Genomic DNA, 15,933 nt, shown 5'->3' on the forward strand with positions numbered 1-15,933 from the left:
GGCTTGGAAGATGACTTCGCCCGGATAGAAGACCTCTTCAGCGCCTCTTTGAAGATGACATCGGCCGGATCGAAGACTTCTTCAGCGCCGCCTGGATGATGACTGGAGGATTAACTTCTTCCGCTCCGGATGTCCTCTTCAGTTCCATCGGTGGCTCGGCTGAGTGAAGACGACTCAAGGTAGGATGATCTTCAGGGGATTAGTGTTAGGTTTTTGTAAGGGGGGTTTGGGTTAGATTAGGGGTATGTGGGTGGTGGGTTTTAATGTTGGGGGGGGGGGTTGTATTTTTCTTTTACAGGCAAAAGAGCTGAACTTTTTGGGGCATGCCCCCACAAATGGCCCTTTTAAGGGCTGGTAAGGTAAAAGAGCTTTGAAATTTATTTAATTTAGAATAGGGTAGGGATTTTTTTTATTTTGGGGGGGGTTTGTTATTTTATTAGGGGGCTTAGATTAGGTGTAAGTAGCTTAAAATTGTTGTAATATTTTTAACATGTTTGTAACTTAATTTTTTATTTTTTGTAACTTAGCTTTTTTAATTTTATGTACTTTAGTTAGTTTATGTAATTGTATTTCATTGTAGTTATTTGTAGGTAGTTTATTTAGTTAATTTAATCATAGTGTAGTATTAGGTTTAATTGTAACTTAGGTTAGGATTTATTTTACAGGTAATTTTGTATTTCTTTTAGCTAGGTAGTTATTAAATAGTTAATAACTATTTAATAACTATTCTAACTAGCTAAAATAAATACAAAGTTACCTGTAAAATAAATATAAATCCTAAGATAGCTATAATATAAGTATTAATTACATTGTAGCTATCTTAGGGTTTATTTTACAGGTAAGTATTTATTTTTAAATAGGAATAATTTATTAAAGTATAGTGTAGTGTTAGGTGTAATTGTAACTTAGGTTAGGATTTATTTCACAAGTACATTTCTCTTTATTTTAGCTAGGTAAGCTATTAAATAGTTAATAACTATTTAATAGTTATTGTACATGGTTAAAATAAATTGAAAGGTGCCTGTAAAATAAAAATAAATCCTAAGATAGCTAGAATATAATTATTATTTATATTGTAGCTATATTAGGGTTTATTTTATAAGTAAGTATTTATTTTTAAATAAGATTCATTTAGTTAATAAGAGTTAATTTATTTAGATGTATTTAATTAATATTTAAGTTAGGGGGGCGTTATGGTTAGGGTTAGACTTAGGTTTAGGGGTTAATCATTTTATTACAGTGGCGGCGGCGTAGTGGGGGGCAGGATAGGGGTTAATAAATTTATTATAGGTGGCGGCGGGTTCATGGAGCGGCGGTTTAGGGGTTAAACTATTTATTTAGTTGTGGAGAGGTGCGGGATCAGCAGGATAGGGGTTAATAATTTTATAATAGAGGGCGACGGTATAGGGGGGGCAGGATAGGGGTTACTAGGTATAATGTAGGTGGCAGCGGTGTCCGGGAGCGGCGGTTTAGGGGTTAATACATTTATAAGACTTGCGGCGGGGTCTAGGAGCGGCGGTTTAGGGGTTAATACATTTATAAGACTTGCGGCGGGGTCTAGGAGCGGCGGTTTAGGGGTTAGTAACTTTATTGAGTTGCGGGAGGCTCCGGGGGCGCCGGTATAGGGGGTAGAACAGTGTAGTTTAGTGTGAGTGCTTAGTGACAGGCTAGCAATAAAGCTGTGAAAAAGCCGAAGGGCAGCGAGATCGGATGAGTGATAACTGTCACAGTCCGCTGCTCATCGCCCCGCGGCTTTTTGACAGCTTTATTTGATAACTTAGGCGAACGTATTCAAGGTCCGCGGCGGCGAAGGTAGGCGAGCTTAGGCGGACGTATTGGGCCGGCGAAGCCAGAAAAGTAGACGGCTTGATAACTACCCCCCAGAGCCTTCTGAATCACATCAAAAATAAAATCTTTTATATTCACAGGGATATCATGTATCATGTTGAAGGAACAACAGGCATTGTACTCTTACTGATGGATACATTATCTGCATGTAAAAGCTTATCATGACAACTATTACATACCACAGCTGGAGATATAATCTCCACAAATTTACAGCAGATATGCTTAGCTTTGGTAGAACTGTTATCAGGCAGCAGGGTTCAAACATTGGTTTCTGAGATAGGATCAGATTGAGACAACTTGCAAATGTAAGAGAAAAAAACAACATTTAAAGCAAAATTATCAATTTCCTTATATGGCAGTTTCAGGAATGGAAAAAATTGCAAACAGCATAGCCCTCTGACATAGAAAAAGGCAAGAGGCCTATAGGAATGGGTTTTAAATAATGAAAATATTTGGTGCCAAGTATGACGCACAAGGCAAACTGAATTTTTTTGGCACTAACAACATCTGGAAATGACATTGCAGACGCACCTTGTACAAGGAACTTGGCGTCAACTAAGACGCCAGAAATGACTAACTTGCGTCACCGGACGTCCCTTTGCGCCAAAAAAATTATTGCGCCAAGAATGACGCAATAAACATCAGCATTTTGTGCCTCGCAAGCCTAATTTTGCCAGTGAAAATTTAGTGAAAAAACAGTCAATTTGAAAAAAAGACTAAACCCCAGGTAAGAAAAATATTTTCCTAAATATATTTTTTCCCAAATATGAAAATGAATAGTCTGCAAAAGGAATACAATACATATATTTAGAACTTTATATTAATACATAAAGTGCCAAACCATATCTGAGAGTGTCTTAAGTAATAAAAAAATACTTACCGAAAGGCACCCATCCACATATAGCAGATAGCCAAACCAGTACTGAAACAGTTATCAGTAGAGGTAATGGAATATGAGAGTATATCGTCGATCTGAATAAGGGAGGTAGGAGATGAATCTCTACGACCGATAACAGAGAACCTATTAAATAGATCTCCCATGAGGAAAACCATTGCATTCAATAGGTAATACTCCCTTCACATTCCTCTGACATTCCCTGTACTCTGAGAGGAATCGGGCTTCAAAATGCTGAGAAGCGCATAATGTAGAAATCTTAGCACAAACTTACTTCACCACCTCCATAGGAGGCAAAATTTGTAAAACTGAATTGTAGGTGTAGGGGTTGCCCCTCCTGGTGGGATTGTATATCCCATACGTCACTAGCTCATGGACTCTTGCCAATCACATGAAAGAAATAGCCTTGGTCCCAAACGGACAGAAAATGGAAAAGTTCAGTGGTCCTTAAGGGGTTAAAAAAGAAATAACTGTATCACTGTTTTAGGTTTTGGCTGTATGTTTTTAATTCCCCAATTCATTTTATGTCTTAATCAGGCTACATTTCTGTACAATCTTCAGTCAAAATATTTGCAAAACCAAGTAAGTAATCCTGCCCATATATACGCATTTAGTCTTCAGAACTGTAAGTCGATCTTCAGGGGGTTAGTGTTAGGTTTTTTTAAGGGTGTATTGGGTGGGTTTTATTTTTAGGTTAGGGTTTGGGCCTGCAAAAGAGCTAACTGCCCTTTAAAGGACAATGCCCATCCAAATGCCCTTTTCAGGGCAATGGGGAGCTTAGGTTTTTTTAGATAGTATTTTATTTGGGGGGTTGGTTGTGTGGGTGGTGGGTTTTACTGTTGGGGGGGTTGTTTGTATTTTTCTTACAGGTAAAAGAGCTGATTACTTTGGGGCAATTCCCCGCAAAAGGCCCTTTTAAGGGCTATTGGTAGTTTAGTTTAGGTTAGGGTATTTTTTTTATTTTGGGGGGGCATTTTTTTATTTTGAAAGGGCTATTAAATTAGGTGTAATTAGTTTAAATATCTGTATTTTGTTTATTATTTTCTGTAATTTAGTGTGTTTTTTTTGTACTTTAGTTAATTTAATTTAATTTAGGTAATTGTATTTAATGTAGTTAAGTTGTTTAATTATAGTGTAGTGTTAGGTGTTATTATAACTTAGGTTAGGTTTTATTTTACAGGTACTTTATTTTAGCTAGGTAGTTATTAAATAGTTAATAACTATTTCATAACTATTCTACCTAGTTAAAATAAATACAAACTTTCCTGTAAAATAAAAATAAACCCTAAGCTAGATACAATTGAACTATTAGTTACATTTTAGCTAGCTTAGGGTTTATTTTATAGGTATTTAGTATTAAATAGGAATAATTTAGGTAAGGATAGTAATTTTATTTAGATTTATTGTAATTATATTTAAGTTAATGGGTGTTAGGGTTAGGCTTAGGTTTAGGGGTTAATACATTTAGTATAGTGGCGGAGATGTTGGGGGCGGCAGATTAGGGGTTAATAAATGTAGGTAGGTGGCGGCGATGTTAGGGAAGGCAGATTAGGGATTAATAATATTTAACTAGTGTTTGCGATGCGGGAGTGCGGCAGTTTAGGGGTTAATATGTTTATTATAGTGGCGGCGATGTCAGGAGCGGCAGATTAGAGGTTAAAAATGTTATTATAGTGTTTATGGGTAGTTTATGGGTGTTAGTGTACTTTTTAGCACTTTAGTTATGAGTTTTATGTTACAGCGTTGTATCATAAAACTCATAACTACTGACTTTCAAATGCATTAGGAATCTTGGCGGTAGAGGGTGTACCGCTCACTTTTTGGCCTCCCAGGACAGACTCGTAATACCGGCGCTATGGAAGTCCCATAGAAAAAAGGGGTTATGAAGATTACGTAAGTCGTTTTGCGGTAAGGCCAAAAAAGTGTGCGGTGCCCCTAAACCTGCAACACTCGTAATACCAGCGGTAGTGAAAAAGCAGCGTTAGGACCTATTAACGCTGCTTTTTCACCTAACGCAAAACTCGTAATCTACCTGTAAGTAAATTGAAAAATTGTTTAAAATTGCATGCCCTAACTGAATCATGAAAGTTTAGTTTTGACTAGACTGTATCTTTAATATTTGAGCATTAACCCCCAAAAATGAAAAGACTATAGCATATCATGAATTTAGAATTTTTTATCTAATTTGTTGCATCCAGGCCTATAGCATTTTATACTCCTAGTGAAACGACTCTCTTCTTTATCTAGGGCATTGTTCTACCTCAAGTGTTAACGGGACTCACAGCAAATATTTTCAATGCTTTAATAAACTACATTTTCCTGTATGTGCTGAGCTTAGGAGTTATGTAAGTATCAGGTCTGCAGCTGACCTTTCAGTAGCAATGTGTTGCAGCCCTTTCTGGAAGCCAAGGGGTTACTTGTTCACAAAAGCTGTTTCTTTACATTAAAGGGACATGACCTCCCATTTTCTTCATGATTCAGATAGAGCATAACATTTTCAACAACTTTCAGGAGCAGCAATGCACTACTGGGAGCTAGCTGCTGATTAGTGGCTGCACATATATGCCTCTTGTCAGTGGCTCACCAAATGTATCCAGCTAGCTCCCAGTAGTGCATTGCTACGTCTTCAACAAATGATACCAAGAGTATGAAGCAAATTTTATAATAGAAGTAAATTGGAAAGTTTAAAATTGTATTATCTATCTGAATCATGATATAAATTTGGGTTTATTACCCTTTAAGATGAACATTTTAAAGGGACATTCTAATGCTATTGCAAATGGCAATTAAGCTTCAGCCACACATTTGACAGATTTTCAATATAGGTTTTCAAAAATCTTTGACGAGATAAGTACCTTCTGTGGCACCAGTCTTGGTGGAGTATAAATATCTGATCATTACTATGTTGTGTACATGATCATCAAGCACAAGCATCATGCACCAAACAACAAAAGTTTAGTACTGGGGGGGGGGGGGGATTGCAGACACATTTAAACTCTAGGAGTTGTTGTTTTTTAATAAAAGCACATGGGAAGTTATTAAAAATGATGCAGTCCCTATTTTACAGAGCTGCAAATGGCCCCTCATTTTATAATATAGTTATCACTTTGTCCCACAGTCCCTTCCACTGCACCCCCTCCCTATATATAGCTATCCCGCCTCTCTGTCAGACCACCTGAAACCCTTTTTCAGCATTTCCTAGCCACACCCACTGCCTACCCTGACCCCTAGAATGAAGCAGCCAATCACTAGCCGTGTCCTGCTGAGGACCAACCTGGCAGGTGTGTGGGCTTCGCTGTCTGCCTAATCCCTTTGCATAGGTTAATCAAATAGTTACCAACAAAAAAACTGTAATAATAAATAACTCATCATCTATAACATTGTATAATTATATTACAATGCAAGTGTATGCAAATATTAATCTACCCCTCTTCATTGTTATAAATTTGAGATAAATGGACTTGCCATCTCCACCACAGTTACCAGTAATGCACTCAAGAAGTCCTTTAAAGGGACACAAAACCCAATTTTTTTTTCTTTCATGATTCAGATAGAGCATACATTTGTAAACAACTTTGCAATTTACTTATATTATCAATGTTGCTACATTTTTTTTAACCCTTTCTTGAAGAAGCAGCAATGCACTACTGGGAACAGGTTGAACACATTTGTAAGCCATTGGTAAGAGGCATATATGTGAAGCCACCAATCAGAAGCTAGCTCCCAGCTCCTGAGCCTACCTAGGTATGATTTTCAAACAAGGATACCAAAATAATGAAGAAAATTAGATAAAGTAAATTGCAAAGTTGTTTAAAATTAAATGCTTTATCTGAATGATGAAATTTTAAAAAAAATTGGGTTTCCTATCCCTTTAAGATCCAAAGTTTGTAAACTTAAGTTTGGCTGAGGATAGGGTCTGCTCATTCTGCAGCATGATAAACGGCATTTTCATTTAAAGGGACATGAAACCCCAATTTTTTCTTCTTCTTTTCTATCTTATTCAGATAGAACGTGATTTAAAAAAAAAAAAAATACAATTTACATCTTTTATCTAATTTGCTTAATTTTTTTGGTAGCCTTTGTTGAAAACCTAGGTAGGTTTAGGAGCAGAAATGCATTACTGTGAGCAAGCTGCTGATTGGTTGCTGCACATAAATGTCTCTTGTCATTGTTTCACCAGATGTGTTCAGCTAGCTCCTTGTAAAATTGGATAATAGAAGTAAATTGGGAAGTTGTTTAAAATCGCAAGCTCTATTTCAATAATGAAAGAACAAATGTGAGTTTCATGTCCCTTTAAGTAGCATCAAAAACAGGAAGTCATCAGCCGTATTGCTTTAAAATCTGTAATTATAATGTTTTTTCTTTTCATAGGGGCTCTGCTTGGGCAAACACCGTATCTCAGTATATCCAGATGATTTTGTTGTTTCTTTATATCATATGGAAAAAACTTCATGCAGACACCTGGGGAGGTAAGCAGCAGATTCTCTTAGACCTCATTACTGCATCTAGTAGTAATAGATCTTTACCTTCATGAGAATACAATCTGCACTGTTAATTCCCATCTCCAAATCCTCAGAATCCCTGAGCAGACCAGAGATGTATAGGATCCATGCAAGGGAATAGATTGGTCTTCCAAAAAAACATAAATTATGCTTACCTGATCATTTCATTTCCATTGAGTGGAGGAGAGTCCACGGCTTCATTCATTACTATTGGGAATTAAGAACCTGGCCACCAGGAGGAGGCAAAGACACCCCAGCCAAAGGCTTAAATACCTCCCCCACTTCCCTCATCCCCCAGTCATTCTGCCGAGGGAACCAGGGAACCAGGAACAGTAGGAGAAATATCAGGGTATAAAAGGTGCCAGATATACGTGTGGGAGCCGTGGAGTCTCCTCCCCTCGATGGAAATGAAATTATCAGGTAAGCATAATTTATGTTTTCCATCTAAAGGGGAGGAGAGTTCACAGCTTCATTTTTTTTTTTTATAATTTTTATTTATCAACTCAGTGACATTGTCAAAAATATAAGGTACATTCAATATAGTATAATACAATAAAGATTATTTTCAAAGCTTATAGTGTCCACATACTCATTGAGTACATTTCAGTCTTTGACATAGATGCAAGTAACAATGTCTTCTGAGGTTTTTTTTTTTTTTTTTTTTTTTGGTTTCACTCCTTTTTATCTGATATTTATTATACACAATTTATTATACTACATCATTAAAGTTGTATTTATAAAATAAGATATTTAAAATTATTAAGAACACTATGTGTATGTCATTTAAGTTAATGAATTAAACTGTATCATAGTTCTTGAATATTTTTTTTTTTTATAAAACAAGCTTTATTGTTATTGAAAATAGATAACAACATACATCAGATGACATTTTTGTAAAAGGTTAGAGTTACAATCTGTGATATAAACAAAAAGTGTCGGCATTAACATTTGTTGATCATCATACCAAGATTTATAACTAGCACATATGTCTGTCAGTTATACAGTTAAGCTGCTGTCCATCAGTACAAGTGATTATGAGCTTGTTTTAGCGAGGACATATCCTCACAAGTTTTAAATAGTAATAATATTCTCAGAAGCCAAACACCAGGGGCTTAAATAACATTTGAACCTGATTGCCCAGCTTGCCTGAGTCATACAGCTGGGCTTCAACCTGTCACCTGGAGTTTCAGCCCATACAAGGCTTTAACTGTCAAAACAGAACTTGGCAAAAAGACAAAGAGAAAGGTGAGAGCAGATTAGGAGAGGAGGGGGAAAAGGGAAGTGAAATGGGAAGAGAGAGGAGGGGGAAAAAAAAAAAGAAGAAAGAAAAAAGAAAAAAAAGAAAAAGGGGGAGAAGGGATATAGGGATGGAAGGGGGGTCTCTGGACTGAGGGTTCTAACACCCAATACAAGGTGTTCTTGAAGTTGTCTGGTCATATTCCCCTTCCCTCCCAGGTTAGTAGCATCATTTCGTGCGTAGCTAGTTTGCCAGTTTTCAAATAGTGGTACCTTTCGAGGTTAAGAAGATCCACCACTCTGGATCTCCATTCCTGGATGTTAGGGGCCTGAGCTTTCTTCCAAAATTTCGGGATGAGCCCGTTAGCACAATTAAGCATTAGCATGAAGAGCAGATATTTGTCTTCCCCAATTATCTTGGGTAGCTCGTGGTAGATGAGGTAAGTTGAGTTTGGAGGTATGATTATTTTAAGGATTCTGCTCATCTCTCCCAGCACCCCCTCCCAAAAAGGTTTTATAATAGGGCAGTTCCACCAAATGTGCAACAGAGTTCCACTCTCTCCACAGCCCCTCCAGCACTCCCCCTTTGTTTGCGGGTATATTCTCTAGAGCCTGCTAGGAGACAAGTACCATCTACTTAGAAATTTGTAATGCGTCTCCTGTAGTCTCATTGAGACCGACGCTTTTTTCGCTTTTCCAAATATTTTAATCCAATCCTTCATACCTATCTCCAGACCAAGCTCCGTTTGCCAAGCGTGCGCGTAGGATGGGAGTATTGTGTCCCCCTTGGTGAGCAGAAGCTTATATATCTTTGATATTAGATGGGTTGGTGCCTGTGGTGCCGTGCAGAACGTTTCAAAGAGCGTTCTACTTCTATGCAATTCCGATTTGTGTTTGTGCATGGTGTAGTAGTGAGAGATTTGAGCCACTCTGAACCACGAGCCGAAGATGGCTGGGTCCCATTCCGCCATCTCAACTTGCGGTCTGAGCTTATCCTTCTGTAGGATATTGGATATAGCCATGTCAGCCAGGCGGTAATACGCACCCGGCTGGAACGGTCTTGTCTCCATGCCCAGGTCTGGGTTTTCCCTAATTGGGATGTTGGGTGAGGTAGGCGTAGAGATGTAAGAGTCTACTTTAAGTTGCGCATCCCAGCACTGGAGCACTTCTTGAATCATGGGATATTGTTTGATTAGGTTTGGCCGACCATTAGGAGAAATCCAGGCCAGCGCGCCCGTATTACCCCTTCGGACGATCTCATTGTCAATTTGAATCCATGCCTTGTTGCAGGAGCCCTGGCTCCATTCAACCAATCTCTGTAGGGAGATGGCTCTTTGATATTCCCTCAAAAGTGGGACTCCGAGTCCCCCTCTTTCTCTGGGTAAATAAATCGTATGTTTTCTGATTCTTGGCTTTATCCCATTCCAAATATAAGCCTCAACAGCGGTTGTACCTGTTGGACGTAATTTGTGGATGGTGCCAGTGGGACGGCCTGCATCCTTGGGAGCACGTTCATTTTGATTACTCCCACCCGTCCCATCCATGAGATAGATTTTTTCTTCCAGTTTGCAAGGTCTTTGAGTATATCATCTCTAATATTCTTATAATTAAGATCAGAGATTTCTGCCAGGTTAGGCGTAATCAGTATCCCTAGGTACTTAATCTGGTGTGAGGCAATTTTGATGGGGCAAGTGTTTTTGAGAGTGTCAAATGATGACGGTGATTCCGAGATGTTTAGGATTTCTGACTTCTGAGGGTTAAGCAAAAAGTTTGAGACTTTACTGAATGCCGAGAATTCCTGCATTGCCGCAGCCAGGGAATTTGCTGAATCTGAGATTGTTAATAACACGTCGTCCGCGTACATGGAAAGTTTGTGCTCTGTGTTACCCACCACGAAACCCTTGATCGTGGGGTTGTTTCTGATTTTGGCTGCAAGGACCTCGATGGTAAGAGTAAAAAGGAGAGGTGAGAGGGGACATCCCTGCCTGGTTCCGTTTTTGATCTGAAATGTATCGGACATCATGCCGTTAACTCTGACCCTGGCATTGGGTGTGGAGTACAGGGACATTGTCCGGTTTATAAAGCCATTGCCAAAGCCGAATTTCTCTAGCGTTTGCCGTATGAACAACCAGCTCACACGGTCAAACGCTTTCTCGGCGTCCGTTGTTACCAAGGACAGTGGGGCTCCCGTTACATGTGCACGTGTGGTCATCTGTAGCACCTTCAGGGTGTTATCCCTGGCTTCTCGAGCTGGGATGAAGCCCACTTGGTCAGTTGATATCATGCTCGGGAGGAGTCTATTCAACCGGGTCGCCAGGATTTTCGCCAGAATTTTCACATCTGAGTTTAAAAGTGAAATGGGCCTGTAATTCTCAGGTCTGTCTTGCGATTTCCCAGGCTTCGGGATCACTGCTATGAAAGCTTCCAACATGGAGCTTGGCAATGTGGGGTTATGGGCCAGCAAGTTAAAGATCGTAACAAGTTCTGGTGCTAGAACGTCGGTGAATGTCTTATAGTATTTAAGACCGAAGCCGTCTGACCCTGGACTTTTCCCTGAGGGTAGGTCCTTTATGGCCTTCTTGACTTCATCTAGAGTGATAGGGGAGTCCAGTGCCTCTGCCTCCTCCATCGTGATCTGTGGGAGATGAACATCACCTAGATAGTTCCGAACCTCCTCTACTGTCTGAAGCGGCTGTGAGTCACCTGCTCCATCCCCGGTGGACTTCTGTAGATCATATAGTGTTTCGTAATATTCTTTAAAAATCTTTGCAATCGAAGCTCCATCTGCCTTAACTATGCCGTCCCTTCCCTGCATGTGATGGACATACGCCTTTATTTTTTTCCTAGCTATAGACCTTGCTAACAGTTTCCCCGCCCTATCTCCGTGCTCAAAGTATGTTTGTCTCAATATGAGGGCCTTTTTTTGGTGGTCCTCCTGCAAGAAGCGCAGGAGATCTGATCTGGCAGAGGTCAGAAGCTTCAGTTTGTCTCCATCAAGGGGGCAAGCTTTATGCTGTTGTTCTGCTTTCTCAACGCAGCCCAGAAGGGACTTGTAGCGTTCCATCCTTAGCTTGCTCAGTTTCGCTTTTCGGCTAATTAGGAGACCTCTTATGGTGCACTTGTGTGCCTCCCATATGGTAGAGTTCTCTATGCTATCGTCAGCATTTAGGTGAAAAAATTCAATTAATGCTTTTTTGATCTTGGCTGAAAACAGAGTCGTCCAGCAGAGTGTCGTCAAGCTTCCACGTATAAGACGTAAGCGGGGCGCTGGGCCAGGCTACTCTGCTGTTAACTGGCGCATGGTCCGACCATGTGTTTGCGTGTATATTGCTGCTTCTAGTGTATGTTAGGCCTATTGTGTCAGTGAAAATGTAGTCAATTCTTGAATATTTTCTATGAGGGTGCGAGTAGAACGTGTAATTTCTGTGATGAGGGTGGTGCATGCGCCAGACATCGTGGACTGCTAGCTCAGCCAGTAAGGCCGTCATTTGTTTCAAGTTTTTGTGGGGAGTGCTGGAAAGGCCATCGGAGGTATCAAGTGAGGGATCCAGAGGAGCATTAAAATCTCCCCCCAAATAGAGCACCCCAACTTTTATTTCTGCAATTTTGCGAGTGACCTCAGAGAGAAAGAGGTGCCGGGTTCGATTAGGGCAGTATACATTGGCTAAGGTGAGAGGCCTGCCAAACAGGGAGCCCGTGAGTAGAATGAATCTACCTTCAGGGTCGGCATACTGCTGTTGTATCTTGAAGGGCATCTTGGCACTAAACATAATCCCGACCCCATTTTTTTTGGCAGGGCCTGATGCGAAATAGGCCATGGGATAGCGGTGATTGGACCATTGTGGCTCATGACCCGAAGGGAAATGAGTCTCCTGCCAAAAAACTATGTCCCCTCCCATCCTGTGTACATCCCTGAGTGCTATAGCTCTTTTACTGGGGCTGTTGAGGCCTTTCGCATTGATTGATATTATTTCAAATGGGGGGGGGGGGCTCAGCACAACCTCGCCTTCTTTCCATGATGCTTTACTTGAAGAGGGATTGCGCTTCTGTGCAAATGAGGTTAAGGGGGGTGAGAGGATAGAGGGAGAGAAAAAAACCAAAAAAAAACCCAAACGCTAGTGAGGGACTAAGGGGGATAGCAGTGAAAAGCAAGGAAGGGAAAGGGAGGAGAGAGGGGGCTGGGAAAAAGTATAAGGAAGGGGCTGGGAGAGGATGGATGGAGGGGTTGAGGAGAGGATGGGAGGAGTAAGCTAGTGGGGAAGAGAGAGGGGCTGTGGTGGTGGGAGGGGAATGTAGGGGGTTGGGGGGATTGGGGGGGAAGGGAGATGAAGGTGAGGGAGGGGGGTTAGGAATGGGAGGAAGGGGGGATTGGGGCAAAGAAGAAGAGCGAAGAAAAGTGAGAAAAGAGAAGAGTAACTGTCTTTGGTGTGTTACTTTAAGAATTCAATTTTAAAGATAATACGATGAAAAAAGAATGCTGTACTCACAAAAATAAATACAAAAAATAGTAACTTTACAGTAATTTACAAAGATTGGATCACTCTCCAAAAATGGGAGCTCCAATGATCAAATGTAACAAAACCAGGGGGTAGTCGTCCCCCCGTAAACGCTATGCAGATAAACATTTAAAACTTTCAATTGTAAATCAGTGCAATCCTCAATATAATACAGTAAAATAGTGACCAGTATTTCCCATTTCCTCTGTTAAGCTAAGCTAGGGTTAGCACCTTGTCATCTGACCTCACATGCCAGTGTATAAGCTATTATAGGACTCAATTTACCTCATAAATCTAGGGGTCAGACCTGTTGGGCTTAAGGACCAGTCCGGAGCTGTATATTTTTCTTAACTGTATCTTTAATGAGGGGGCACTGCGGTTTATTGCTTAGGGTAAGTCTAGTGTTATCACCTACCATCTATCTACTCTCCTTGGCTCTCTTTCAAGGGCTGTCAATTAGTTGCCCCGGACTGGGTTTTGTGTGTACCGTGGCCCCACTTTTCCCTGGTGAAGTGTTATTAAAGCTATTGAGGTTCTACACTGACAGTGCGCTACCGGCTAATATTCTGAACCTAACAGGTGCTATATATATATAATAGGAGGAAAAAACAGTAAACAACTTGTGCTAACCAAACCATTTCAACTGTGCACAGTAATGCAATCACATACATGCAATACAGTATACGACCTTTGAGTCCAGGGTAAGTCCCCCCTTCAAATACTAGCAAGAAAGCTGCCTTCAGTCTGTGCAATCAGCGGTCGGGCGGCCCGACCCAGGACAAAGATCAAGCCCCCGGCCGCTAATTTAGGTTCCGCAGGTTTTCGTCTTGGCCTCTCTCAGGAGGTCGCTGTGGAGCAGCTTCTAAGACACGTGGCGGCCTTATGTCTAGGCCCAAGGCTTGATTGAAGCTTGGTAAGTGGTCCATTGTTCTTAGGACATGGGACCTTTATTTCTTGTGGCAATTATGCTAGTGGGGAAGCCCCATCTGTAGGGGATCCTCCTCTCTTTCAGCACCGTTGTTGCAAATCTCATTTCCCTTCTCTTCTGCAGGGTGACTGGAAAAAGGTCTGAATAAACCTGCACCTCTGCTCCTCTAAACTCTATCTGGTGTCTGCCTCTTGCAAGCCTCAGGACATCTTCCTTGTCGCGAAATGATAGAAACTTTACAATGATGTCCCTTGGGGGTGCTCTGCTAGGTGGTTTCGGGCGTAGAGCCCTATGTGCTCTTTCAATCTGAATATCAAGCGCAGCATCATCCTGCTTTAGGTATCTTATGTAATCCTGTAGGTATTGCAGAAGTGCAGGTGGATCTATTACCTCAGGAATGCCACGGAGGCGGAGGTTATTCCTCCTACTCTTGTTTTCAAGATCCTCTATGCGGTCCATTAGGGCCTGCATTTGGCTAGACTGGTGCTGTAGGTCTGAATTCATGGCCTCCTGCCTTTCCTCTACCAGTGTAACTCGCTGATCAACCCGAGCCACATCCCTCTTTAGCTCCCCAAACATAGCTCTAAAATCCTGCATCGCCTCTTTGATGTCCTCTTTAGAGGACAAATGTCTAATGTCCTCTTTGGTGAGATAACAAAAGGAGTGAGCACCCTGCTCAAAGCCTGGGGCCTGTAAAGGTGTAACAAAAGTAGCTGCGTCACCTAGAGGTTTGCTAGAAGATGTGGGTGCATCCGGGGGGATAAGGTAGTTTTCCATATTTGATGACTGAACACCCTTGGGTGGCTTTGCATTTCTTTTACTTGCCATTGCCTTGTGTTGTCCCTGTGTGAGTATGCGTCTTTATAATTTTTGTATGGTTATTTGTCTTTTCCCCTTCAGGTATTAATAAAATATTCCTCTATGTGATTAATATGAGGTCCTTCACTGCTTGTGTGAGGTCTGAGTGTCACAGTCCCTTGAGCCTGTTAGAGGTGCCTGTTTAGATTTTCAGTTATGTATTTAGCTGCTGTGCTCACACTAGATATTTAGGGTATGTGCTTACCGCTCCCCCTGACATCTCCCTGCCGTTCGAGTTGTACCATCCAGGGGAGAGAGCCGCGCTGCTTATTCTTCCCGCTGCCACGTGGGAGCGGCCTGTTTTATTATTTCCCCTGCGGCCAGGAGTCTGTGTTGCTGCCGCCTCCCGTGGAGCGGGTAATACCAGGGCTATGTTCCGGGATAGTGCAAAGGGGGGTCAACGACTCACAGCGGTATGGTACCAGCCTAGGTAAGGCAATCCGGGTGTAATGTACTCTAATCGGCGCTATGGCAAGCGCTCTGTTAAAACTGTAGGCCTCCCGGGCAGCCGACTGCTGCTGTACCAGACGCGGGGATGATTTAGTCAGCCTGGGTGAAGGGTATCTGTAGTTAGTTGTATATGATCCGGTCACCGTTCTTAGTGCATTTGGTAGCTGGGAAAGCACTGATTAGCTGCCGTTTACTTGTGGGGACACCGGAGCTCTGTTAGAAATCAGCCATCATGGATCGTGGCTAGACTCCGCCCCCGTCTTCTGAGGTTTTTATGCTTTTTGAAACCGAACAAAACAAATCAAACAACACACATAATTAAATTAACATCAAATACAATAAAGAATCTGAACAAGTAATTGTGATATCCAGTCATATCTCTGAGAAATTATACATTGGTAGTAAAATTTTAAACAATTTGTCATCTCCAAGTTTAAAGTGTTGTGGTGAAGTGGTTTTGTTGACTTAGCCAGTCTAAAATAAATTTTGAGAGGGCAGCCCAGTTATAAAATAAAAGGTTTGGGAGGCTAAAGCCTCCATGAGATACTGAACTTGTTAGTCTTTGATGGTTTATCCGATGTTTCTTTCCTGCCCAGACAAAGTCTAAGATCTTAGAATTAAGCACTTTTAGGTCTTCTTTTCGTAATAGGACTGGCAACATCTGGAAGACATACAGCAGCTTTGGAAAGGTTATCATTTTAATTAAGTTTACTCATCCTG

The 15,933-nt window shown here is 41.1% G+C and overlaps 1 protein-coding gene across 2 annotated transcripts in view; it reads left to right on the top strand.

Annotated features, from left to right (window-relative positions):
* The window catches only part of LOC128642788 (multidrug and toxin extrusion protein 1-like), a 676,487-nt gene that overhangs the window by 337,908 nt on the left and 322,646 nt on the right, over positions 1 to 15,933 (top strand). For both annotated transcript variants that reach the window (XM_053695585.1, XM_053695586.1), the window contains exons 7-9: positions 3,281 to 3,325; positions 4,991 to 5,088; positions 7,115 to 7,212. In XM_053695585.1, coding sequence (XP_053551560.1) covers positions 3,281 to 3,325; positions 4,991 to 5,088; positions 7,115 to 7,212 — 241 coding nt within the window. The remainder of the gene's footprint in view (positions 1 to 3,280; positions 3,326 to 4,990; positions 5,089 to 7,114; positions 7,213 to 15,933) is intronic.

Source organism: Bombina bombina, chromosome 12, assembly GCF_027579735.1.
Source record: "Bombina bombina isolate aBomBom1 chromosome 12, aBomBom1.pri, whole genome shotgun sequence".
Lineage (NCBI taxonomy): Eukaryota > Metazoa > Chordata > Amphibia > Anura > Bombinatoridae > Bombina > Bombina bombina.